This window comes from Gavia stellata, chromosome 7 (genome assembly GCF_030936135.1).
Source record: "Gavia stellata isolate bGavSte3 chromosome 7, bGavSte3.hap2, whole genome shotgun sequence".
NCBI classification, from domain to species: Eukaryota; Metazoa; Chordata; class Aves; order Gaviiformes; family Gaviidae; genus Gavia; species Gavia stellata.
Genome location: NC_082600.1, coordinates 1,693,225 through 1,721,201, shown reverse-complemented (window position 1 = coordinate 1,721,201; position 27,977 = coordinate 1,693,225). Strand labels below are relative to the sequence as shown.

The 27,977-nt window shown below is 43.0% G+C and overlaps 1 protein-coding gene across 1 annotated transcript; it reads left to right on the top strand.

Annotated features, from left to right (window-relative positions):
- Positions 1-27,178, top strand: MIS18BP1 (MIS18 binding protein 1). Its single transcript, XM_059819451.1, has 17 exons — positions 1-568; positions 3,637-3,762; positions 4,828-5,336; positions 7,085-7,161; positions 8,597-8,727; positions 12,802-12,892; positions 13,302-13,465; positions 14,649-14,815; positions 15,689-15,797; positions 18,620-19,192; positions 19,295-19,484; positions 20,390-20,562; positions 22,715-22,857; positions 25,033-25,187; positions 25,832-25,916; positions 26,556-26,613; positions 26,818-27,178. The coding sequence occupies exons 1-17, from the start codon at positions 1-3 to the stop codon at positions 26,910-26,912; spliced, it is 3,414 nt and encodes a 1,137-aa protein (XP_059675434.1). The 3' UTR covers positions 26,913-27,178.
- Positions 27,179-27,977: the final 799 nt, after the last annotated feature.

Genomic DNA, 27,977 nt, shown 5'->3' with positions numbered 1-27,977 from the left:
ATGATCGTGACGCCCACCCGAAGCCCCGCCGGCGGCCCCGCCCGCCGCCGGGGAGAGCTGCCGTTCCGGTCGGTGTCCCTCAACAGCATCCCCGCGGGCACGCTGACCCCCCTGAAGGAGCTGCTGAGGTGTCGGGGCACCCTCAAGGTCGCCGCGGAGCCGGCGGGCTGTGGGGAGAGCCGCGCCAGAGGGCCGGCGGCCGGCGGCGTCCTCCAGTCCACGCTGCTGGCGGGCAGCGGGGGCGGCGAGGAGCTGCTGGATGTCAGCGAGATCCGGCCCGGCCCCGGCCCCGGCCCCGAGCGGCGGCTGAAGCGGCGGGCGTGCGAGCCTCCCGCCCACGAGTCCCCGGCCAAAATCTTCCAGCGGATGAAGGCCAAGGCCTTGCGGCAGAAGCAGGACCCCGGCCCGCCCGCGGGAAAGGCGGCGCAGAGGAGCTGCGGCAGCGACCTGATCCTGACTCCCACCCTAAACCCCGTGGAGCAGGGGCGCCGGCCTAAGAAACCTGTCGCAGCAGAAGGTCGGCAGAGACCCGCCGAGGGGCCGGGTGGGTGCACCCAGCCAGAAAAAGGTTTGTTGGGTTGCTTCTCTGGGAAAGCTGTCTCATACTGAACGCTCAGCTCGGTATAACTTACTCGGTGTTTCGCTTATGGCTCTTCCAGGGTCTGGAAAAAGCAGCCAGTGTGTGTTCATAGACGTAAAAACATTGGCCCCAGGACTGGTTTTGCCCCCAGATGTTTGGGATGTTTTTTTTAAAAAAAGTTTGGATGGAGGGGTTTTTTTAATACTAAAATGCGTCTGTCCCATAGTTGATTTCTCTTACCCTTTCTTTACCTTGGAGTAATCCCTCCCATGGTATTTTCTCCCATCCTTGCTCAGTCTGGCTTTAACTACTCCCTCCGTTCTGTTTGTGAATGGGATTGACCCATTGCAATATCTTGCAAAACAAAGAATTGCATTTTATAAGTTAAAAAAATCAAAACAATCACTTTAACCACTCCCTACAGTCAATACAGAAAGGAGAAAGGTTGGTGGAAGAATTGTTTGGGTTTTGAAATCCTGGGGGATTTCTCTGGGCAGCCTGGTCTGTGGCTTTTCTACCCTATCTTCTGTTTCTGACTTCTTGGTGTAATGTGAACTGGCAAGCACTGTGCTCCCTCCTGTAAAGGTACTGTAGTCACTATAGGCGAGGAGGAACGGCCTTCCTTCTGGTTCATGTGTATCTGTAAAGGTAACAGATATTTTAAAGAGGAAGGTGTCCTGCGGTGGTGCCCTGTTATTCTCATGCTGTGACTACTCAGAGTGGGAGATCCACTGAAATATTTGGCTGGTTTATCGGAAGGGTTGTGCTTCATTGCTACACGTATTCCTGTCTGAAGTACAGTACTTACAAATCTCCTGTACTAAGCTTTTATCCAGTTTTGGGTGGGGGTTAAGACCTACCTGGTTCGTCTGTGTTCATTTGAAGACATAATCGCAGAAAACTAGGCTCAGTGCTCAGCCTGTCTTATCTGGCCAGTAATGTGGGCAGCTGCATGCTCTTTTTCCTGAGGGGTTATCGAGTTGTTCTTAAAAGAATTTGCAGTTACAGAGGTGCCAGTGCCCTCATTTTATGGTTAGATATGAAAAACTCTTGCTAAGTCTCCTTGCTGCAATATAAAACCACTTGTTACTCTTAGTATTTTTGTTGGATACAGTAAAAATGAGATTAAACCATTATTATGGTGACTGGAAAAAGGGCAGCACCCATTTTGCACCCATTGCACCCATTTTTAAAAAGGGTAGAAAGGAGGACCCTGGGAAGTAGCAACCTGTCAGCTTCACCTCTGGGCCTGGGAAGGTCATGGAACCGATCCTCCTAGAAGCTATGCCAAGGCACATGGAGGACAGGGAGATGATTTGAGACAGCCAGCATGACTTCACTAAGGGCAAGTCTTGCCTGACCAACTTAGTGGCCTTCTGTGATGGAGCAACTACATCAGTGGACAGGCAGGAGCTACGGATGTCATCTCTCTGGACTTCTGTAAGGCCTTTGACACGGTCCCCCACAACATTCTTCTCTCTAAATTGGAGAGATAGGGATTTGATGGATGGCCCGTTCAGTGGGTAAGGAACTGGGGGGATGGTTGTATCCAGGGAGTAGTGGTCAACAGCTTAATGTCCGGATGGAGATTGGTGACGAGTGGTATCCCTCAGGGGTCTGTGCTGGGACCAGTACTGTTCAATATCTTCATCAATGACGTAGACAGTGGGATCGAGTGCACCCTCAGCAAGTTTGGAGGTGAAACCAAGCTGAGTGGTGCGGTTGACATGCCTGAAGGACGGGATGCCATCCAGAGGGACCTGAGCAAGCTTGAGAAGTGGGCCCATGTGAACCTCATGATGTTCCCCAAGGCCAAGTGCAAGGTCCTGCACCTGGGTCGGGGCAACCCCTGGTATCAATACAGGCTGGGGGATGAAGGGATTGAGAGCAGCGCTGCAGAGAAGGACTTGGGGGTACTGGTGGATGAAAAGCTGGATGTGAGCTGGCAGTGTGTGCTCGCAGCCCAGAAAGCCAACTGTATCCTGGACTGCATCAAAAGCAGCGTGGCCAGCAGGTCGAGGGAGGGGATTCTGCCCCTCTACTCTGCTCTGGTGAGATCCCACCTGCACTACTGCGTCCAGCTCTGGGGTCCTCAGCACAGGAAAGAGATGGACCTGTTGGAGCAGGTCCAGAGGAGGCCACAAAAATGATCGGAGGGATGGAACACCTCTGCTGTGAGCACAGGCTGGGAGAGTTGGGGTTGTTCAGCCTGGAGAAGAGAAGGCTCCAGGGAGACCTCATTGTGGCCTCTCAATACTTAAATGGGGCTTATAAGAAAGATGGGGACAGACTTTTTATGTAGGGCCTGTAGCGATAGGACAAGGGGTGATGGTTTTAAACTACAAGAGGGCAGATTCAGACTAGATATAAGGAAGACATTTTTTACGCTGATGGTGGTGAAACCCTGGCCCAGGTTGCCCAGGGAGGTGGGAGATGCCCCATTCCTGGAACCATTCCAGGTCAGGTTGGACGGAGCTCTGAGCAACCTGGTCTGGTTGAAGATGTCCCTGCTCATGGCAGGGGGGTTGGACTAGATGGCCTTTAAAGGTCCCTTCCAATCCAAACCATTCCATGATTCTAAGATTTTTATTAAAAGTGAAAGCTCCTGAAATTTTATTTCCTTTTTAACAACAGATTTCCAAAAGGTGTATTTTTGCCCTTGCATCATCACATCACAAATCGATAATGACTTTTGATCGAATATCAAAAGGGGTTAGTATTGGTGCTACTTGTTAGACTTCAATACAGTGAAACACACCCCATTTGTAGGCACCTCCAAACCCCTCTTGATTCCTGTGGGTTGGGTTACATCCAGACATGCATACACACACCTGAGGGTGTTCCTCACCTGCAGCTGAGGCAACATAGCAGCTAACCCCCTGATGAAAAGGCAAAGGTCTTATTGCCATCCATCTTGGGAGAGAAAAGAAAGCATATTGTTGTGTAGTGGAGTTTAGTATCTTACGAAGTATGTACCTTGCTTCCCCTGCCTTCCACGTTAAAATGTTTTTCTTGCCCAAGTTAAAAGAATTTTTTTTTGTATTATTATTTTCCAGAATTACTTTGCACTCGGATTCCTGAGAACCAAACCACGAAAGCGCTAGCCGTAGACCCTTTTGTATTGGAATCCCCTCAGAAGTTCTTCTTGCGTGTAAAGCAGAAATTGCAGCAGCAGCAAAAAGGTACTTGGTATTGCTCCTAAAGACACTTCAAAAACTTCCTAGACTTCAGGGTTTCTGTTCTGGTTTACAATCTTTCTCATGCTTTGGCAGAGTATCATTCTTCTTCCTTTGTAGTCTGCGTGCAGTGGAAAATGCAGGAAGAAACCTGCAAATCTGCCTTTTCAAACCTGGAGATGGCATTAGACTTGGTTTAACTATGGTTCAGGGCTGTGGGCTTCTGACCTTGAAGCTTGACATCATTCGTCCATTTGAGTGCACTATCTCTGACAAAGCCATCCACCTTCAGGCTCCTGGTGTGGTTAAGAGTTCTTTAGAGACTAAGTGTAACACTTTGTCATTTGAATGGGAAACTTGGTGGAAAAATCCTAAATCTCTTACTTGCTGGCTCTTTTTTTTTTTCCTTCTCTCCTAGCTTTTAATACGTAAAGAGAAAAGGTTTGGTTGCGTAGGAAATTCTCTTGTATTTGTTTTTTTCCACGTTGTTACTTGATAGCAACCCTGCATGTGCTTCTGTCCTGTAATTCGGTTTTGAAAATGCAGATGAAGAAAATGATGCGTGCTAAAGCCTTAGTAGTATTGAACTTGAAAACTGAACTTAATTTATCTGAAAACTCAAAACCCAATGCTTGTAGCTCCCAGCGTGGCTAGAAGTCCAGGTCTTGAAGTCTGGAAAGATAGAAATATTTGAGATTTTGGTTTTTATGAAAACAGATATTTTTTTTTTTTCTCTGCAAGGAGGATTCATTAAAGAAAAGATAGGAAGAATGGTAAAGATATACTATTACTGGATACGGTGTGTATTAGCTTGGTTTTGGGGGAAAGTGGGATATCTAGAAGTCTTTAACAGCAGTGGTATTGATCTGGTGGTGAGGAAAAGCTAGTTCGAACAAATTCAAAGAATGGCTTGCTGTTAGCCTTAACAATTGATATAGGCAGTGCTTTCACAATTGTAATGCTAATCAATACAACCTCCTCTTACTAAAAACAGAGCTAACTTTATGAGTGTATTATTATTAGTTCTCAAATATCACTAATTTCTTTGTTGTTCCTTTTTTTAATGGGCAGATCCAACACCTTCAAACCCAATCAAGCAGAACATTCCTCCTCCCACAACTACAGAAAAGCCGTTAGTCAAATCTGCTTTTGCTGAGCAGCTCAGGAATGATCCTGCAGAGTATGTGGCCACTGATAAGGATGATCAGGATAATTTCCTTATGGAATCAATGGATGCTGATGATGAAATGTCTCAAAATACATTGACTAGTTCTGTGGATTTTAACTCTGCCCCTTTTAAAAATGGGGATCAGTTAGAAGAAAGGTGGGGAAATGGAGAAGCAAAACGTGCTGAACTTCATCAAGAGAGAAGAGAGTTACAGCCAAATAATAAGCAAGCTGCTCATGGAGTAGAAAAGATACTGGAGACTAATTCTCAAAAGCCCTCACAGTGCTTATGTAGCATTATGCTCTCTTCTCCCAAAGTCCACATTCCAAGGAAGCAAAAGCCGAAAGAAGGCTGGAAGGTCCCTTTGGATAAACCTCATACAGATCAAGTTGCTGGCAAAGCAGACAAAGAGGTAGGAGAACTGAATACTTCAGGGCAACTAATATATTCCTGTGGGCTGCCTGTAGCTCATAGTTGCGATTTATTTATTTTTTTTCTTGTAAAAAGTAATGAGCACTTGGAAGAGAATGAACTATTATTTTATTAGATTGTACTGGTAAACACTTTCCCATCAAAAGGATTTCTTTTTTCCCTGTACTCTAAGATGGCAATGTTCAGTGGGTTTTTTGGTGTAGTTTTTTTTGTATAAAAGAAGGCCATTTGGTTTAGTATTCACAAGCCACGGTATGGGCTGAAAGAGTTCTCTACCTGAAGGAGCCTCCTACGTCATGTCTTTAATATGTTAATGGCCATGTCTTCATATGATGGACATGAAACAAATCACTGGCCAATCCAGCTCTTGGCTGTCTGTGCAAAGCCAAGGAGAAGAGATCTTTCCTAGCTGGGGGCTAGGAATGGTTCTGAAGTTAACTGAATCTGTACAGCTGATAGTGAGGGAAAAGTCTTGGCTTTCCTACAGAATATCCAAACTTCTGTTGAATTAAGTGGGACAAGAACTTTTTCCTAGGAGACTAGTTTGCAGATCTTATTTTCAATTCAATACATGCTTGGCAGTATTTAAAACTTTTGAATCAATTTTGAGGAAAGTGGTGTATTTTGAAGTGTGCTGTATTCCTCAGGGATTAGCCTAGGAAACTGGTGGAAGCTTACCTTCCCAAGGGTGGAGTTTCCTTTGTTCCCTGGAGAGATCTGTGGGATTGCAGTCCTCTTCAAGTTAAGCAAGTTAATTGTTTCGTTCTCCTTCACTATTGTCAAGCATGTTTGATATGTTTTCCTGTATTTAAAAAAAAAGTTACCTTTATGATGAGCTTTGTAGATAAGGAACAGTTATCTGTTAATATTAAAGATTTGTAGCTGAGTAGAAGATGCTGAATAGAGACATTGTTATTAGACACTACAGATTTGAGCACCGAGGAGGTGCTGGCTGTTTGTGTCAGGTATTTTTCCTCAGTCAGGGTTAAATCGTTGGTAAGATCTTCAGTGAGGTCAAGGCTGATGGTCAAAAGGCAAACATCATTAAAGAAAAGATCTGGAGTTTATTAACTGAAGTTGTGAGAAGAAATAGTGATAGTTTCAGATGTTAAAAAATCGTTTTCCAAGAAGCTGTTTTTTAAAACAAAAGTCGTATGTTTCACACACAGTTTTCCAAACTGCAACTCAAGTGCAGCCGGCTTGCTGCCTGTTTAATGCAAATTGAAGGTACTGCAGCTGTATGTGTGTCAGTCATTTCCAATATCAGATATAGCCATTTTAATACTGTCTAAATTTCAGCAATAACGTAGCTAATAAATGCAACTTTATTTTTTTCATGGGTAACTTTTTTCTGAACGGTAATGAAAGGTAGATGAGAAAGTGTAAGAGGTATGGCATAGTGTTGGTATTTTTTGTGAGGAGCTTTTTGGATTTGCTAGAGGACTTGGCCAATGACTTTGCCTTCTGAAAGTCAGCATTAAATTACTCAAAAGTTTCTGTAATTTAAATTCCTGTCTTCACTTGTGCATTAGACTCCAGCTTGCTTATGCTCTAACATTTATGTGTATAATGGTTGTTTTTAATTTTTCTGGTCTGGAGGATGGTGCCTAAATATCTTCTCAAGTTATACAGCAGTTAATGTCCACTTTGCTAATGCCTTGGTGATGTTGCATAGCTTAGTCTAATTTAAAAATGATGTGGGTTTTTGTTGGGTTTTTTTTGTAACAGAAGAATGTCTGCCTAACCAGCTGGAGAATTAAAGTGATGGATGGAAACACTGCAATATGTGTTGAAGGAAAACGGAAGTAAGAAAAAGTTTTCTGATTTAAATGCAATGTAAAACATGTTGGTGGGCTTTCAGCATCTGAGCTAGAAAGGCTATGCCATCATTGCCTGTCTGAATAGCTGTAGCTTTGAGACTTGTATTCTTGGAGTACCTTGGTACCTGTTGGAAGCAGTTCAACTTGGTGCAGACTGCCATCATCCGTATGTTCCTGCCATATCATTTGTGATGGCACTATTACTCCTACAGCTATATGGCGAGCTATGGCAGTAGCTGATTCACCTGAAAACTGACTCTGTGGTGGGTTTTTTGTTATGTTTTTGGTCAGATTGTATTCAAATAGCTGTAAGATCAGGAAAACGAATGTCAGAACAACGGAGAGATTTAGCTTGCAATAAAGTTGTTTGAAGACATTGTGAAAATAGACCCTTGGAGAAGAGTATTCTACTCTATCTGTAGTTAGCAACTACCCAACACAGTTACTTATCTACTGCAAACTCAGAACCTCTCTCAACAGCAGCAGCGCTGTGAAAGGAAGTAATTCAGTATGCTTACTGAGAGATGTCAGGAGGCTTCATGTTCTGTGGTGGGATTTTTAGTAGGAATTGATCTTTGTTTCATGGCTGTATGAAAACAACTGGTCCCTCTCGCTTTGCACCCTTCACTACTAGCAGCATATTCTCTTTGCAGTTGTGTTGGTGTGTATCTGATACACGTTGCTTACACATGGTATATTTGATTTGCTTTCTAGACCCTCTGAATTGACCTCTGTTAATATTTTGTGACGACTTATACAGTTGAATGTTTTCACTGTCATCTTGGGTTTCAGTCCTCAATATTGTTCTGTAGTTTGATCTGTTGGTTACTGTTGTAAAAGTATATTTAAAAAAACCCAAAAAAGCAAAACCAGAAAACTCCCCAACATTCTGTAGATTTTCTACTTTAATGCTTGGGTCTGTTTTCTATTTCTTGTGGAGAAGTCCCTTAATTTCTTAAAAACTCTAATTTTTGCACATATTAGGGCTCCTTCTTCCGTTGTTCCTGTCTTTAAACGGGAAGGTCAGAAATAAATATAATAATCCTGGGGAAAACATACATTTGACCTGTATAATGGTACTTTTCTAACGTGCATAATGGTATCGCTGCAATAATGAGCTGGATGGAGTCCTGTAGTCCATTTTGTTTCTGCAGCCTAATGTCAAGCTAATGTTCTGTGACTAACGTTTGCAGTAGCTGACATGTTCACTTTGTCTCCTGTCCAAGTATTAGACAAGGCCAGAACTGTTATTTCCAAGCTAAGAAAAGAAAACCTAGCACATCCTGCCAGTGTCTATATTGATCATAAAATATGTAACAATGCCAGTCTCATATGGAATATCAATATTGTAGTTTTAAATTCCTCCTTCTGTGAAAATGATGTTTTGTTTCTGTTCTTCACGTTATCTGTCTTTTCTTAGAGATATGAAAGATCTGTCTTGGCATAGTAATGCAATTATGGAACGCGTAGCACACAACAAAGTTAAAACATCGTCTGGCAGTATCTACTTGCTACAAGGAAATATAGATTCGGCTTCAATGAGAAAAGAAGGTAAGAAGATGATTCTTAATGTAACATTACAAACTGAGAAGGGCTTTAGATTTATGATTGAACATACTGCTGAAGTGAATGTTTTGTCTTCTCCTGCTAATTGGGCTCGGTAGGTACTCAGCACATACTGGGAAGTGCCTCCCGCATCAGATTTCTAAGTACTATCTAATGTTAATTGTAGCTGGCATTTTTAGGGTGCTGCACTTACAGAGAGGGCTTTCAGATCATGAAGCTGGCCAATGGGTATGTTATTTAAAGAACCTGGGTTTTGCTAAAATTGCTTTTACGTAATTTTGGTCAATGTTTTGGCATTTAAGCAGTGCTAAGACATTCAAATGGGGATTGTTTTTACACTACTGAAATTACTCTGGTGTTCGCATTCTATTTGTGACTTAATATTCAGTGATTAACCACTAGCTCTGCAACACTACGTGGCATTTCTGGAGACAGACTAGTTATGGTGCCAGTGCTTTGTAATTTAGTGAAGTGGTCGAAGTGGTATGTTATATCAAATCCAGCAAAAGTTCCTGCTTCAGATTGTTTTGAAGCATGTGGAATTTTAAAGGAGATTTAATTTACCCACAAAGTTAAAGTTAGGCTAGGCTTTATTCTACTTTTCTTGCTTCACGTGCATCCTCTGTTGTGTTCACTAGTACATGAACTGCCATGTTAGTGCTTACAGGCAGCTCTAGGAACGTAAAGATCATCTGTGGCATAGACGGAATAAATGCTTCCTTTAATACAGACGTGCCTTGTGTGCATGATCACACTCTTTTGAAAGGAGCATATATGCACTCTTTGCTCTCTCAGGCCCAGCACGAGGCATCCAAAGATATGTCTGTGGCTTTAATGTTTTCTTCTCATTTACAGTACTGAGATGCAATCTGATAAATACCTGACTCGGCTGCTCTCTGACTTAATAAATTTTTTTTTTATTAGTTCCTCTGCTAAATACTTGTATTTGTTTTTATTTTAATACTCTGAGAAAGAAAAGTGACAGTAAGAGACTTCTGAGCAGAGTGGCTCAAGTACTATAGAGCTTTCCTAAGCCTAAGAGTTAATGGACTGTGCTGGGTCAATTCCTCTGATCTTCGGACTCAGCACTTACGGCAAAACGACCTTCCTTCTCAGCTTCCCCCTCGCCTCCCAACATCCCCAAACACCCAAAAGCTATCATAGAGTTGGTGTGGAAAATACCCAGGAAATACCCTGAACAGATTCAATATTGATACATGAATCAAAAGAGAAGTTAAGGACAAGGTAATGTAGGTAGAGAGGAGAAGAAATGCCTAACCTGAGGATTTCCCTAAACCCGTGGTACTGGCAGCCAGGAATGGCTGGGACTGTCAGCAGTGGCACCACCAGTTTGTGAACAACGCTGCACCGGCACAGAACTGCTTGCCTGTGGGAAATATTTGATTGATGTGTACCGATACTCCAAGTGGAAATAACTAGCATGTGACATCTCGCAAAAAAACTGCTTTGATACCTACGGGCCTGAAAGGTGGCTGATGCAAAGCTTTTTAAGAAAGTTGTTTCTCAAGTCCTTGAAATTAATGAAAGTGGAGTTTGTCATTCATATAAGGTAAACCAATAGACACTGTAATACTGAGTGGGATCGGTGGATGTACAGATAGTGAGGTATGGGGGAAGGTATCTACAGTGCTATTATATACGAAGTAATGCCTCACAGTGGTGTAAGACTTCTTTGGTGGGGCCCCTAGACTTTGGGCTTCTAGAAAGGCTCTTGGGAAGATTTTTAAGGACACAAAGTAGTTATGTGGTAAGGAGGAGGAGCTTCTCTGGGTTTAAGTATCAGTAGAAAATAAGAGGAATAAAAAGAATCCCATAATGGCATGGGCTGTTAAGCAGATTCCTAAACTTTGTGGAAAAGAACATGAGTTGGGGAGCAGCAGCTGTAGTCTGATGTTGCTAAGTTGCTCTGGATGGTAAGGGTGAATGCTGGCCACAAAGCATGTCAAAAGAGCTTCAGAATGGGCATTGAAATAATGACATTCAGTCTTCGTAAATGTACAATGATGCATGTGGCGGTAAGGGAAAGCATATTGTTACATATATCACAGGATGGCTTCATAGTTTGGTTTGGGAGAGACCTTTAAAGATCAGCTAGTCCAACCCCCATATGATAGCATATGATGATGTATGACTGTAAGACTCTCCGTTCACTGTAAAAACTGAGGAGCAAGGTTTGGGTTTTTGGATGGGTGGTTCCATTAAGAGGCCAGCTTAATGCTCACTAGCAGTTAAACAATCTGAATGTTGAAAATGAACGGAAGAAAAAAAAGACTGCTGTCGGCTGTAAAACCTGTATGATACATGAACATCTTGAAGACTGAGTACAACTCCTCATCTTTCCTTCCCCCTCCCTGCAGAAACCCCAACAACCTGCTCTCAAAAAGAATGCAGAAGAAGTAGGAAATATGTGGAGAAGAATGACGTGTTTAAAGTTACGAAAAGGCTTTCATAGGGCAAAGGACAAACTAAGCTAAGACTTTTTGGCCTGCAAAACAGGAAACTGGGGAGGAGGTGTGGGAGAGGTTAATGAAATAGCAAAGGGGATAGAGATGGTAAATAAAGATCAGCTGTGTGCAGTCTCTTGCAATAACAGAATAAAGGAAATAAAAAAACCCAAACCAACTAGTAGAGGGGAAATAAAAATTTTTTCATGCTACGTGCATCTCATTTATGGAAATCCTTGCACAGGATCTTGTAGATGCTGAAGTCTTACATGAGTTCAACTGGAGACTGAGCAATTTCCTGGAAGACAGATTCCTTCAGGGTTTTTAAACACATAGAAATCAGTGTTGATTCCTCAGTTGGAGGTCGGGAGATTGCTTGGAGGGAGTATTCCTGTATTACTTGCCTTGCTTCTATACTCTTCTTTAGCCTCTGCTGTAGTAGCCTTTCCCTGGTTGGGGCTAGATGGACCTTTGGTTGTACACTAAAACTAATGAAAGAGTCCCCTTCTCATTTCCCATTCTCCTGGAGGAGCTCAGTTACTGGAACAGTTGCTGTTGGTGCAGGCTGACATTAACGGCCTTTCAGCTCTCAGGATTAACAGTTTGTGGGTGTGACTTTTTTTTTTTGATTTGTGTGCCTGTTGAATGCTTTCCAGTAAAGAGACACTGCTTCCCAGAATTTCAGATAAATAAGCTGCTACTTAAGCTTGTTTTCTAATCACATGTTGCAGACCCTTCTTGTAGTAGTCCATGACTCCAGTGGTCTCAGTGTCAGAGGCGGGACGCTGCTGGGTTTTTAGACCTCATGAGCAGGCAAGCGGTGGCTCAGTGTTGTGCGCCGGCCCTTGCACAGGTTATATCCTGTCAATGAGAAGGGTACACGATAGTACCCACGGGAGTGTTATGTGTCCCGCATTTTGCTCAGAAAGGCTGGAGCTCAAGCGATGCTTTTTCCCTTCTCTGTTGCAACAAAGGATTACATTATACCTTTGCACCAATGCTTGGTTTTAGGTTTTTTTTCCGATTTCAGAAACAAAACTAGAGTCATTCTGTTGTAGCTGTACTAGCTGAAGAACAGGTTTTTAATATTGTTGCTAGATACTTTGACTGCACCTGATCCTGATGCAGTTGTTCTTCGTCTGAGCCTCGTGAACTGTCTGTGTGCTCTCGATTGAACAGCTTCTGTATCAAAGCAAAATAAGGTTTTCTTCCAAGTGGAGTTTCCTTGATATGGTAAGTCCCAAACAGCTTAGACCTAACTGGAGCCCGAAAACTCGGGCTCTCCGAGGGACTTCCGGCACTGCAGAGAAGCCGCGTGCCAGTCCAGCCAGATGGATGGGGAAAGCTTATGCTCCTGGCTCCCAGGAAAGGAGAATGCTGTCTCCAGATACTGATGTCTGTAATTAACGACCCCTTGGTTGACTTTTCTGTGAAGTATGTATGCCCTTCTCTTACACTGGGGAAACCCGTCTCTCTCTAGTGTTTAAAGATGTAGTGAGCTTCTGAGGTACTTGCAAAACCATGATTATACCAGATATTATTTCTCCCCTTTCTGATTAAAAGTATTGCTCAGTTCTTGATTTGTTTCAAACAGGATTTCCCTACCGTTTCATCAAAAGATTTACATATGGGTTTTCCAAAAAGTGGAAGGAATATGTTGAGGAGTTTCTTGAGGAAAGAAGAAGGTAATTTCTTTAGAGATTCTGTGTTGTTGCAATGTTCTTTTAAGTATTTACTGAGATTTTTCTTTCTAAGAATACTATACTAGAGGAGTATAAAAGATTGTCGATGTGTGCAAGAAGACCATGTTGCAGGCCAATACTGGCCACCGCTTTGGAAGGATACCCTTTTACCTCTCATCATTATACTGCTTTGGCATTGTTCCACTTGTTTACATAGCCTTAGAGTAAAGAGAAGCAAAGGGCTTTGCCGATTTAGTGGCTCACACGGTGTCTGTATGAGTCCAGCTGCACTATGCTGTTAGGCTTTTGCTGAGGTGAGGAGAAGACTTCGAGTTTACATAAGTTAATGTGTTGTTAAAGGACAACTACTTCAGATGTTTATTGTTTCTTTTCTTAAACTCCAAATCATTAGGAAAGAACGAAAACAAAATACTGGTGAAGATGAAAATGAAGAAAGTGACTCAGTGGTGACTACGGATGTGTTGAAAAATGCAGGAGACTCAGCAAGAGATGTAAAGAAACCTGAAACCAGAAACACCACCTATGAAGTATTACCGAAGAATGATGAAAACACTTGTGGGTATTTAATAAACCTTTTCTCCAGAAAACAGTTGGGTTTTTTTGAGAGCTGTTTTCCCCAGCAATATCTCTCTTTTGTATCTTGTTAATTAGGCTGTATGGAAGAGGGAGCAAACGAGTTGGGTGAAGTTTTTTGTCTGTGTTCACTTAGATTGCAATGATCAACAGCGTTGACTTGTTTCTTAATTTCTGGTTTGCTGATGTACCACAGCTACAAGAAGTGTTCAGGGGCTGTCCCGAGGGTTAACCCTGGGAACGAAGCAGGAGTCTGGTTTGGCCTGAAGTAGCGGAAAGCGATGACTCCAGAGCTGTTTATTCTGACAGCAAACTTGACTTATTTTTTTTCCAGTTGCTATTTTGTGTAACGTACTCTCTTCTTGGTCCTTCTGGGACGCCTGTGGGATTGAACACCTCTATCAAGGCTCTGTCCTCGTGATTCCTCCCTGCAGTGCCCTCCCCCTTTTTTAGCTGGGTTACTTTTAAGTCATGTCAAGTCCTTGAGCAAGTTTATTTTATGGCATCTTAATGTTTTTGCCACAGTTGAGGCATAGAGAGTGATAACAAGTTGGGATGGGTGGAATGAATTGCGGAAAAATTCATTACATTGGCTACGTTTCCAAAGGAAATGGTTGTAAAGCCGTACCCTATTGATCCACCTGCTTTTCCTTTGTCTTGTAATGCAATCCTAGCTTCGGTATGGACACTAATAGCTTTTGGTTTTAACTTTGACTTCTTTTTAATACCTTGTCATGGGTTCCAACAGGGCTTCGGGCAAACCTCATTGTACTATTTGTTAATACTGTAATCAGATTTTCTTGCAAACACTATAAAACCTGTTTTTTTTTTTCCTCTCTTGTTACAGTTAGGATTTGTTTAGTGTGACAACTTTTCTTTATCATTCTTCTTCCCTGTATGACTTTTACAGTATTTATCACCTTCTAAACAAAGTAAAAAAAAAAGTTCACGACAGTAGATTTTATAATTTGTGAAGATTATTATTTCTAACCTGAACGCTTTTAAAAGAGCAACATAATATGGTGATAAGTTTTCTATTTTCCATGTAGTCAGTGCAAATGAGCTGGTTTAAACACAGTATTGCTCCAATGCTCGTGAAGTCTGCAAAGGTGAATTTTCAATACAATATTTGGGACAAAACTGTATGTCTTGTTTTTTCTCGTAGATACAACACCAAAGCAGAATTCCACATTGAATGCCTCAAACAAAGTTTACACTCGTAGTGGCCGTCTTGTTAAACCACCGTTAAGTTTCTGGTGTGGGCAACGTGAGTTTGTTGATCAGGAACTAAATGTTACTGTAGAAGATGGTGGAATAGATTATCTGAGCATGGTAAGATTCTTTTGCATATTGTTACTTAAATGGATCTTAGATATCACAAATAAATTTGGCTAGGCATCTAACAGAAAGGGTCCAGCTCTTCTAAGTACCTGCAGAGGCAGGAAATCTTGAAAACATTATAAAAACTTTTTAAAACGAACAAAAAAAATAGTCTTTATCTCTGTATTATCAGATAATTGTTGTGGTCTGTAAAGTGGGGATAATGGGGAATGAATTCTGGAAAAATAAGGGTAGTTTTGAAAGCTAAAGATATCAAACAGGCCGTTGCAGACAGGTACTGGTTTGGGTCGCAGGGCTTCCCAAGTAAAACACTTTCTGTGATACTGGAACACTGCGTCCCTGCCACAGTGCTTCATCACAGGAGGGATGCCAGTGCTGCAGCGAGCTTCTGTGGTGTTCTGCTCTGTCCTCAGTCCTCGCTGTCTGCGTAGGCTTTCACGTGCATTAAGACCAGGTATTTCCTTGTGCCTTGTATCCTGATCCGTCTCAGTCACCCCAGTTTTGATGGAGGTCTGCTGTTCTTATTGATTATGACACTTGAAGCAACTCTGATAATATTCTGATAAGGAGTGAAGGGAAACAGCTTTCTCTGTGGTAGTTGTGAGCTTTTTTTCCTAGGTCTTAAGATTTTTAACTTGCGTTTTAGAGTATTTAAATTTAAAGGGAGCCTGGCTAAGTTGCTTTGGTTGCGTGCATTTGTATAAACACCTGTGTTCATCAAATAGTATTTAGCAGATAGTGGGCAATGCAGGTGACTTTTAAATCTACCCATCCTGTAAACATTTGGCTTTTTCAGAGCTGGCGTTTGTAGGCTTGATATGTAATCTCTTGCAGAAGTTTAGATTAAATTGTTTTATTTTGAAGATGTTTAGTAGTGAAAAATCCCAAAGAAAGACCAGTTCCGTCTCTAAGAAGCATAAAAGCAAGGAAGTAATGAAGACAACAGAAGAAACACCGAAAAGTCAAAGTAAAGGTAAAAAAAAAAGTATTTATTTTTTTAAAGTTTTTAACTAGAATCAATGGCATTATGAGTTGGGTGCCGGAGCAGTATGGTGATGTGCTGTTAAGGCAAAGAAATTATATAAATCTTTTCATGGTCGATTTGCTTCTTCTATGCAGAATTATCAGAGTAGCATTTATGCCTAGTTTCCTATTATTTTACAGCTCCAAATCCAAACTATGTTTGTAAATCACTTCTTTATTTACATAATGGGAACATGCAGATTTCTTTCCGGGAATTGAAATGAAAGGATTATGATTTTTTTGAGGTTTCTGCTCCTGTGCTTTGGATCTCAACACAGCTATTCCATGTGACTTGAGAGAGCCTGAAGAGAAGCGGGGTTCACCAGTATGGTGAATTGTTGGTCTGGCTTTACTTTTTAAGCTGGATGGATTAAAATAAATGAAATGCCTATGTAGGCAAAAAAGTATATTAACAGAGTTTTAAAACCTTAATTTTTAATAAAATCTGGAAATAATAGAACCCTGAAAACAATGTAAATATAAAGCAGAAGTTTCTCTTTTAAAGCAACTGTAATGTTTCCTGCAGAAGAGCTATTTGTAGCACTGTTGTGGTTTAACCCCAGCTGGCAACTAAGCACCACACAGCCACTCGCTCACTCCCCCCAGGTGGGATGGGGGAGAGAATCAGAAGAGTAAAAGTGAGAAAACTTGTGGGTTGAGATAAAGACAGTTTAATAGGTAAAGCAAAAGTCACGCAGGCAAGCAAAGCAAAGCAAGGAATTCATTCACCACTTCCCATCGGCAGACAGGTGTTCAACCATCTCCAGGAAAGCAGGGCTCCATCACATGTAACGGTTACGTGGGAAGACAAACGCCATTACTCCGAATGTCCCCCGCTTCCTTCTTCTTCCCCCAGCTTTATATGCTGAACATGACATCATATGGTCTGGAATATCCCTTTGGTCAGCTGGGGTCAGCTGTCCCGGCTGTGTCCCCTCCCAACTCCTTGTGCACCCCCAGCCTACTTGCTGGTGGGGTGGTGTGAGGAGCAGAAAAACCCTTGACTCTGTGTAAGCCCTGCTCAGCAGTAACTAAAACATCCCTGCTTTATCAACGCTGTTCCCAGCACAATCCAAAACTCAGCCCCATACTAGCTACTATGAAGAAAATTAACTCTACCCCAGCCAAAACCAGCACAAGCACAGGTAGAGCTTTTGGGATGTTAGTGTTTGCTAACATGCTATGAGTGAGGTTGAGCAACATTTTCTGTTTACTTTCATGTTCCCTTTTGTAGCTTTGATAATCCTAATTTATAAAGGGAGTTGGACTCGACGATCCTTATGGATCGCTTCCAACTTGAGTTATTCTATGGTTCTATGATAATTCTCTCCACTGCTGGCTGTGCTCCCTCTGTGCAGAGGGATGCTTGCTCAGACTGAGTTTAGTCCTTACAGCTGGTTTCGTGCTATGTCGTCTTTGTAAGAGCCGTGTGTAAATGGATTTTCTCTGCTTCTTGCCTGCCGTGCAGAGGAATGGCGTGGTAGCCTCTTGTTCCTGAAGAATTTAATCCTGAATACAGAGAAGTGTATGTGTGTGCTGGTTTTGGCTGGGATAGAGTTAATTTTCTTCCTAGTAGCTAGTATGGGGCTGTGTTTTGGATTTGTACTAAAAACAGTATTGATAAGGCAGGGATGTTTTAGTTACTGCTGAGCAGGGCTTACACAGAGCCAAGGCCTTTTCTGCTCCTCACACCACCCCGCCAGCGAGCAGGCTGGGGGTGCACAAGGAGTTGGGAGGGGACACAGCCGGGACAGCTGACCCCAACTGACCAAAGGGATATTCCAGACCATATAATGTCATGCTCAGTATATAAACTAGGGGGAAAGCTGGCTGGGGGACCGCTGCCTGGGGACAGGCTGGGTGTCAGTCAGAAGGTGGTGAGCATTGTTTTCATTTGCATCACTTGTCTGCTTTTTTTTTTTGTTATTTTCCTTTTCATTACAATTTTTATTATAATCATCATTATTATTGTTATTATTTTATTTAATTTCATTTATTTTATTTAATTTCATTTATTAAACTGTTCCTATCTCAACCCACGAGCTTTCTCACTTTTACTTTTCTGATTCTCTCCCCCATCCCGCTGGGGCAGGCGGGGAGTGAGTGAGTGGCTGTGTGGTGCTTAGTTGCCACCTGGGGTTAAACCACAACAGTGTGTGAGGGCGGAAGGCCTTTACTTAATCCTTCCGAGATAGACAAGATACACGTATGGGATGGGAAGGGAGGTGTAGCGATCTTGGGAAGCGTCACTAGGTGCTGTTTTTACTCAGTTATGTTTGGTGGAGTTATGGACATCCCTTAACAGCAGAAATGTTTATAGTTATCTGTCAGGTAAGCCTTTGGAAATGGGTTGCAGCTTACCCGTGCTACATGTCCCATAAATGGGGAAGGGGCGGGCAGTACAGAGCATGATGAAATGTTTGCTAGCATCGCAACTTCTCTCTTCAGTGACGTTTTGCTGTGTTTCCGAGGGAAGCAGTGTTTAATTTATTTTTGTATCCCAGCATGACCATTCAATAGAATATCTCTTTGTCCTGAAGAACTCTAGTGTTCTGTTAATGTGGGGAGAGGCTTTTGCAGAACATGGGGAGCTGCACACTGGAGGTGTGCTGTGTGTCTCTTCCTACAGACTACAGCCTCTATAACAGAAAGGAGTTCACAGATCTTAACAAGCGTGGGATGTGTTGCATCCTGCAGCAGGCTAGTCTTTGCTTGTCTGAGAACACATTTACATCACAATGTGCGATGTTATACTGATGTCCTCTCTTTCAGGGAAAAACAATGAAAAAGGAGTAAGTTCCAAACGAGAAACCAAGTCCGCTGGAAGCAAGGAGGCCAGGCGCTTCATTTCAGAAGATGATGAAAGTGATCATGCAACCAATAGTACAAAAATTAAAACACAGCTTTCTGTTAGGCTGACTCCCTTAAATACTGGAGCACTAAACAAACATAATAGCAGAATCCCAGGAATGGCAAAGGACAAGAGAGGAACAGAATCTGGAGAGCTGCCTATGTATCAGCAGGCTTACAAGTACTCTTTAAGGTCAGCCAAACAACTTCAAGACAAGCGTTTAACAAAAGAATCATCAAGCAAAGATGAGGAAGAGGAATCCAGTGAAGATATCCCACTGTCTATCAAAAGGAAAAATAAGCCTTTATTTAAAAGAGAGACTCAAAACGCTAAATCTAGCTGTAAAAGTTCACAGGATGATGCAAACAAGGTGTCATGTGAACAAAGGACAGTACAACACTCCACTTCCTCCCATAATGTGCCCTTGAGGCAAAGTGTGCCTGGATCCACTGATGGATCTGATTTACTTGCAGGAAAAACACCTTCTAGTGAGAGTAGTGCTTCCCATCTGCCTGATACGGCAACAAGGACAAAAAGCAGAATCAACCCTCCAAGGTATTTGCTCAAATCTGACACTGAGCCTGAAACCAGTGAAGACAAATTTCAAGTAAAAGAAAAAAATTCAAAAGTATCTGATAAAAAACCAAACGTTAAAGTTTCTAATACTGCCAAGTCTTCAGCAGCAAAAGCAAGAGAACCTGAGAGGGAAAAGGTGCAGAAATCTCTGGAACTTTTTCCAAGGGCACCTGATGATTGGTCTGAAAAGGAATTACAGAAGCTCTACAGGCAAGTGGTTGCCCTGTCTTCACAGGGCAAAGATTCCCTCGGACAGCAGGAAGCATGATGTCCTGAAGGGCTTGGGTGGTCTGGGTTTGGATTTTTCAGATTCAGTCTCTTTCAAGTTATTTTAAAGGTTTCCTTTATGTTTTAATTCCCTCTTGCAAAACAAATTAAAAAGTAGTGAAATAAAGGAGACAACCGAGTATTTTCTAAAATAACTGTAGATGCATGAGCCTACAGCAGCCCCTACCACTGTCATCAGTGTAAAGTGGGAGGAACACAGATTTTGGGCAAAATTTTGTGAATTTGTTCCTCTACCTGTTTTTCAAAAACACATACTTAATCTTGTTAAAAGTGATAAACATTCCTATGAGTAAAATTGAAAAACACGAGTAGGTAAATAGTATGGTAAAAGTATTCATATTTGTGATTTAGACAGTAAATCAGAGGTGGCATATTCTCTCCCCTAATGTTAATCAAATGTCCTTATGTATTTAAGCCTTGTAAAGGGGAGAGTAACTGCAAGAATGGTTAATTAGTGCATTGTCCAATTGCTTAAGCAAGCTACTGGGCAGTATTTAATATATACATTAAGTAATAAAATGACCACGTTTGGTTTTCTTTTAGATCAGAAACCTGAAAAGGCACAAGCTCATGTCTTAGGGGGTGGAGGGGGGGACCTGCTGTAAGTAAGGAAGAAATCTATCTTGTAACAGAGCTGTTAGCTTAAATTGTTCAAATAAATTTTTGCATGTTTTAAGGCGTCTGGACAAGACACCAGAGACAAGATTCTCTACATCCAACGTACAGTGCCCTTTCTAGGAAGGGCGGATGGTCTCTGGGTATTTTCCTTGGCAGCGCTGCGCAGATTCTTAGGCGTGACGAAGGTTGTGGCTGTGTTCTCTTGGCAGGGCCGTTGCTTCGTTTCCAAAGCACAGGAATGGCTTCTGGCTGGAGGTAGCCATGGCGGTGGGGTCTCGCTCTGCTGAGGAATGCCATCAGAAGTATGTCGAAGAACAACAGACAAAAGGTTCCAAAAAGCATGCCAAGACAACCACCACTTCAGGAAAAACAGAAAAGAAAGGTACTGACTGACGTCTTCGTTCTGGGTATTTTGTTGTCTTTAAATAATTTTAAATTCAGTATTTATTATGTAATGAGAGATACAGACATAAACGCACATCAGGGTCTGACAGTGAAAAAGGTTACCTTCTATAGTATAAAGGTTTGTTGTAGAGCTTGGAGGATGTCATAAATGACTGAAGTAATGAGAAGAGAAAGGATATTTTTAGAGTTTTCTTGGTTTTGGCATGATGGGAAGACTTAAACTGGCCTTGCCACCTAAGGGAAAATAGCTATTTATATCTTAAGAGGCTCTTGGAGGCCTAGTAGATAACGAGCTATCTAACCAAAAAGGATATGGGGTACCGGGATGCACGAAGGGCAATGTGGAGTCAGAACGTGCCGGGTGCTGTTTTCTGTCCAGTTCTGAAGTCAGTAATTCATGTTTACGGAGAGCACGTACTCCCTGAAGCAAAGGGCACAAAGTGCTTGATCCAGTTATTTACCACAGAGAAGGTTACACTGACTTAGTAAGTGCTTAGGTAAGGAAAGCCAGCTGAATTCTTCTAGCTGACAGAGATGCCATAGCTCAGCCGTTGGAAGCTGAAGCTTTAAGTGTTGCACAACTGTGGGCAAAGATGACTGTGGTGGTGTTTCTCAGCGGTTGAAGCTGTACATCAGTCTCCATTTACTTGAAAGCATTAAAACATTTTTTTCTGTCCGAATGAGGTGACCCATGTTGCTCGTGGTTACTGGACTTCACGCAGGAATGCTTGGCTCCAGCATAGCCTCTGTAACGTAGAGCAGACCAGATGATCTCTGTAGGTTTCCCTGCCTTGAAGTCAGTGAACTGTGATTTTGTGCAGACTTGGAAAAGCAGCAGGGTGAGGCTTCAAGCGCAGGACAACGTGCTTTATTTTTACTTGAGTGTTTCTTTGAAACGTTTGTTGCAGTTACAGAATTTGTGTGAGAATCTGCTGGGCATCAGTTTTGTAATGAATTTCATAGTGGTGGTATTGTTCTTGAGCACTTTGGATCATAGGTGGAAACCATCTTATTTTGACTCTTACCATAGTATCAAAATTCCCTGCGCTTCTGTGATTATGAAAGCTTTTTCTAATATTCTTTTTAATTTCTCCACTGCCGTTATTGTACAGAGAATTTTTTCCTGTTTCACCCTGGTATTTGACATTATCTGACTTCAGGCTGCAGCTTGATAGAAGATACAGTTGTTTTGGCTAGTGAGCGTTCATGAAGGGTCTGTCTGCCACAAGTGGTTTTAAGGCTTCTTGCTGTGAGAAAAGCAATGTTTGGGACCTCTCAGACTCAGGCAGGCCTTTGAATGCTAAGATGCTCTAAAATGACTGTAGCAGAGCAAAGGACTAAATTCAGTCCGCGTGATGCTGAGCAAGGATCTTTCTGGGCAGTTAGGAGCTGTTCGTTGGCTTTCTCTCGGAAGACGAGTGCGTCCTGTTAACGATGAATCTTAGCATAGATACAAAAATGCTTTGTTCTTCTGAAAATCTGTGAACTGTGGATTAATTTTCTTCTTTACTGGACTGTCTGTGTAAGCAGCTATTTTAGTTTTCGTCTGAAGATGAGGATACTGGGAAGACATTCTCCTAAATTTGCCCCGAAAGTCACTTGTAACAGAAGGCAGAGGGTAGGAATACATACACCAGTGGAAGTGACAAAGTCCTGTCTTTCCTTCAAGTATGTTTAATGGCTCATCGCTGAGGTGTGATAATGGGATTAAGGTTTGCTAAAGTCTCCGATGAGCACTCCATGAACCTCATGTCGAGGATGCTAAATTGGTCTCTCTGCAGCAGAGCCTTTGTTTGAGCACTTTATGCCTCTGGACATGGGCGATACGTCATAGTGTCTTTTGTCTCTGAAATGCAGATGCGTGGATAATTCTGTTAAAATAGCAATAAAATAGCTGATGTATGTATGACGCTTGCAATGGCTACATAAGGCTCTAGAGTAAGCTTCTGATCGGGATGTAGTAGAGAAATTCTTTTTGAAAGCATAAATTGTGGATCACAAAGAAGCTATAAGACATTTCCACAAAGGAGAGACTGAACTGTATTACTAGCATTGATGTAGTTAAGGAATTTTAAAACCATGCTACATAATCTAATGTCTTGGAACAATTAATATTTTGATTCATGTAGATAAGAAGGAGCCAGTTACGATAACTGCCAAAGTGGGAACCTTCAAACGAAAGCAGCAGATGAGAGATTTCCTGGACCATTTGCCAAAGGACAACCACGACGATATTTTCACTGCGACGCCCCTTCAAAACAGAAGAGTAAAGGTAAATCTGGGAAAACTCTGTATATATGCATCTGCTCTTCTGGTTTGTATTTCAAGGGTGTGTTACAAGTCTGCTGGTTCACTTCCATCAATAAAATCTTGTGGATATGGGGGAAGAGGCTTATTTCCTGGATTTGTTATTGCAATATGTGGATTGCTGGCACTGAGAATGTGGGATGTGACTTCTGCAGAGCAGGATTCCCATTGAATGGACGTGTAACACCAGTCTGTGGTGGGGGTGTCCTTTCTGCCTCTGTGTGGGAGGAACATCTGGCGCTGTGAAGCACTGGTTGTGCAGTGCCATCGCTGTCCTGGGCTGACCAGGGGACCCTTGTGCTGTGGAACTGGGTACTTTCTAAAGTCACACGGATACTTAACAGGATTTTTTTTCTTTCTCTCCTCTCAGCGCATCTCGCATTTAAAACCACTGACCTCTCAATGCTGTTTGTGGGTGGGTTTCTCTTTGGGAGTTCTGTTACCCTCTCGCCCTGGCGCTTGCCTGTCATTTACTTGCTCTCTCCTATCTGGTGCTGCAGAGCTGCCCTGTTTCCCTGGTTAGGCTCGTTTTCGGCAACCGAAGCAGGAGGGGGGCCGGCCCTCCTGCCCCATGTGCAGCCCCCAAACACAGCCGGCAAATGCAGCGCCAGAGCTGGAGAGTGTTACCCTATCTCAGTGATAAGCCTCCACTTGGCTGTGGTGAAGCACAATTCTGCGCTCTAGATGTTAGTTAAGACTCTGTTTTCATTTTTAAAGAGAAAGCCACTCATTTATCAAGAGAATAATTTTTTTTTTCCCCTGTAGAGAATTTTTGAAGCTTATTTCATGGTGCCTCCTCCTTTTTGCCATTATCTGACCAAACTAGCTCCGCCTATTAAAACCAGCGCCTCAGTTCCAGCGGGGACTCCACACTCGGCACCTGTATGTCTCTTGATATGTTTGTTCTTCTGGGGGTTTTCTCTGTAGCAGCAGCGTGTTTCCTATTCTGGCACATCTCCAGAAGTAGAGTAATGCCACGGCTCATTGAAAAGTCAAAACTTAAGCAGTGGTAACTTCATTGCTTTCTATAAACTGCAGTGTGCTATGGAGAAATCCCCAGGACTAGTATGAGCAGATGGGCTGTGAAAGAATCAATGCATCCATGTCCAAGACACCCTGTTTTTGTAGAGGGGTTATCTGGCAGACTCCTCTGTGGGTAGAATACAGTTTCAGCCAGTGATTCAAAAGGGTTCTCCTTTTCTTTTTTTTTTTCCTTTTTTTTTTCCCCAATTAATTTTGCCTAGCTTGAGCTGCACAAAAGAAGCTAGCCTCCTTCTGTCATGTGTGGTGAGAGGTATACCTCCGAGGAGAAATTCTGTATATTTAGGATTCGTTCATGGAAGGGGAATCCGCTCGGGAGTCCAGCCCCTCCTTGAACCCATGCAGACTCTTCACAGCTGCCATTGCTTGTGCTCAGTTCCAGAGTGGAATTATTTGCTGTATGAAGAAGAATAATCTTTTATTTGTTCTGAACTTGTACCCGCTGACTTTGTCCTCCTCTTCTCATGAGGAAGAGACAGTGAACAACTGTCCTGGTCCCCGTTCACCCTGATGCCAGTTATAGCTCTCCCCCCACCCAGGACCTGCTGTGCTTTTGATCATCTGTGTTGCTCCTCTCTGAACCTTTCCAGTTCTCCTCTCTCTTCAAAATGGAAGGATCACAAGTTCGCCAAGTAATCCTGAAATCCTTCTCCTGAATAGTAATGGTCAGCTTTGAGCTTATAATTTTAATCAGAGATTATTTTTTGAATGTGTAGTAGCAGACAAAAAAGGCCAGCAAAATGTTGGGCATCAACGGGAGGAGTATTAAGAGCAAGATTGAGGCATCATTCGGCTGCTCGGTCGAGTGCTTGCATGCCTGCATTCTGTGTCCTGTGCACACGGCTGGCTTCTGCATCTCAGGAGGGACGTAGTGGAGTCAAAAATGCAGCTGAAGTGAGCAAGGGAATGGAGCGACTGCCTGTTGAGGAGAGAATAGAGAGTCTGGGACTCCTCCACTTGGGGAAGAGGGACGCAACCAAGGTTCACAGTCATGAAGAGGCTGTGTCCTGTCGCCACTCTGAGACACCCGTGAGATGCCTTTTCAGCAGACTTTTGTTAAAAAGGGCAGGTCACTGATTGCTCTGATGTGGCTTTGTAGTTGCCAATGTTCTGGGGAAGCCGCGACGATGAGGATGACGATGACGACTTTGCACTTACGGACAACCCCATCACACCTTCCTCAGCTGTCTTCCCGATGGTGAAAACCCCTCAGTGTGAGCATATCAGTCCTGGCATGCTGGTGCCCATCAACAGGTAGGAACTCGTACCACTGTCTCTCTGCTAACCTTTTCCTTTCTCATTTTCCCCAAGATTGTTTTTTGTCTTCTGAGAAAGGTCACTCTTGGAACTGGGACACCAGTTCACTTCCAGACTTCAGAGCATGCGTAGTGAATTCTGCAGTCCTTGAGGGATTTGTTTAGAGAAGCTCTTTCCTTTGTCAGTGTGTGCTGTTCAAGCTACTCAACTAAGTGTGGGCAACGAAAACAGTGCTGATCGCATGTCCTTTTGCTCTCGGAGAAGGTAGTGATTGGGGCTTCAGCCTCTGCAGGTTTCTCTGCTCATTTTGAGTCTTAACCTGTTAACTCGGCTTTACTGAAACTGGTGTCATCTTGAAACTTGTCTTTTATCTAACGGACAAGAAATGAACTTCATCTGGGAACTTGATGAAGCTTTGCCTGATACTTGCATTAGGAGTTCTAGCACATGATCTGATTAAAGACTTCTGTGTTGTTATAGTCCCGGAGCTGCTGTTATATTTAATTGACCAACAACTGTTTTTAATGGCTATGCTGATTTTCTTTCTGCATTAGAGCTGTATGTATAATGCCTTTAACTGTATCCAGCGGATTCCGTAGGCAGCACACCGGTGATGCTAACGTGCTCGATTACATCTGCAGGAACGATTACGACAGGCATGTGTTCAGAATGCAGAAGAACACGCAGGGCAGCAGAGGCACCTGGGACAACATCAAGAAGAAGTCGGTAATGCTGGTTTCTTTGACCGTTGCCTAGTTCCACCTTAACGATGCAAAGCTTTGCTAAGCAGCAGGCAAGAGAATCCTGGGATCACAGACAAGCCGTGTATATTCAAGATGGAAAACAGGAACCCTCCCCTCTTCCTCCCAAACTTCTGGGTTTTGCATCTGCTTCTCTTGGAGAAAAGTTCTGTTTGTTAGAAAAGAGCTATTTATTGTCAGGATTAAATACATTGCTTTTTTTCAGGATTTGTAACTGCTTTTGAATTCTGTGATCTTTAGGTACGTTAAGTTCCTGTTACATTCTTCTGTACCGTGGGAAAGGAAACAATAATTCTCACCTTGCATAAGATAGTCCCTGAATTTATGTATTTATTCCTTCTGTATCCTGGGTTTTGTAATTCTTCTGGCTTTTCCATGAAGAGCTGAGATCCCGGAAGCAGAAAAATGGCTTGTGCCTCTAGTTTGGTGAAAGCATTTGTGGTAGTTGAACAGTTTACATTTTCAGTGACAACGTGGCATAGCAATAGGGCAACTCAATTCCAGTGCAATACCGAGTCTGTGCTAGTTCCCCCCGCGGTTCTGACGGTCCTGTGCTGGTGCCGCAGCAGCAGTTTGAGCGGAGCCTTTTTGTGCTTTCTCTCAGGCTGGAGGGGTGCTGGGGACGCCAGCGTCACGCAGAACCAAGTTCAGTTTTGATAAAGGTAAGTACGCTTTGCTGCTTCTTCACTTCGGGCTCCTCCACTTACTTTCACACCACCACTGGTTCGCTGGGTGTCCCCAATCTTTGTGTTTAATAATTTCTCCGCAGACTGTTTCTCATAAGTGTCTTTGCTTTTTGGACCTTCTGTGAGTGCTTTTCAAGCTGGGGCACACACGCTAATAATCCCCTCTTTTTCATATTGCAGAAGTGAAACAGGCATCTGTTGTAGGGAAGCTCTTTGTGGCTGAGGCAGTAGACTCATCGGATGAAGAAGAGGATGATTCCTATTTTTCTGTTTAATGAACTTTGTGGATTTCATTAGTTCAACACTTACGCGCCTCTCGTATGGAGCAAAGGGGTTTGGCTGCCCCTCTGAGATGGTGTTCCTGTGCTGTTGAGAGTTCAGTTTGGAAACCTTGACCTGCAGTGGTTTTATGTGTTTTAACACCATTCCCATCTTGCTGCCTGTCCAGCAACGTTCGTCATTTTCCATGTGTATAAAGGGGCACTTTCTTGCCCAGGCTCTTCCTTTCCATTGCCCTGTTTTTCCTGGGGGAGGGAGAAATGTACTCTGATACCAATTACTGGCAAGTTCTCATTCATTTTAAGATAAAATATCTTTCTGAAATATGGCTGTACAATAAATTTATAATGGTACCATCTGTAACTAATTGTTTTTTAATTTCCTCTACTGAGAGTTTGAATTTTTACACCTCTTTAATGTAATAAAAAAGGACAAGCTTATTTTACTCACGTATGAATCAGACTTTTTGCAGGGGAAGAAGCAGGATTCGCAACCTACCTCTCAGTCTTGTTTCAGCTATCTGGGCCTGCATGTTTTCATCTTCTGTTTTGTTTTTAAATAGGCACGCAGGGCTGACATCCAGCCTGTGGCTGGTCTACAGTAGACCCCCACCCCTTTATCTGGGTTCATTTCCCTCACTGCTGTGCTGGCCGGTTCATCAACACACTCCAGAAAAGGAGAGGAAGGACTAAACCGCCACAGTGTGGCAGCAGCAAGCTGTGGCCGGGCCCTGTGCTGCAGGAGGGCTTCAGCGGGGGAGTCACCTCCAGCTGCAGGCAGAGCAGGAGGGAGCGGTGGAGCAGTGGTCGTGGGGTGGGGCCGAGAGCAGAGAGGAGGAGAAGGCAGCTGTGAGGCTGCCCGAGAACAAGGGAAGGTATGTACTTACACTGTCTCCCACAGCATTCTCCTGGAGAAGCTGGTGACTCGTGGCTCAGACAGGTGCACTCTTCGCTGGGTAAAAAACTGGCTGGATGGCCGAGCCCAGAGCTGTGAATGGAGCGAAATCCAGTTGGTGGCCGGTCACAAGCGGAGTCCCCCAGGGGACTTGTTTAATATCTTTA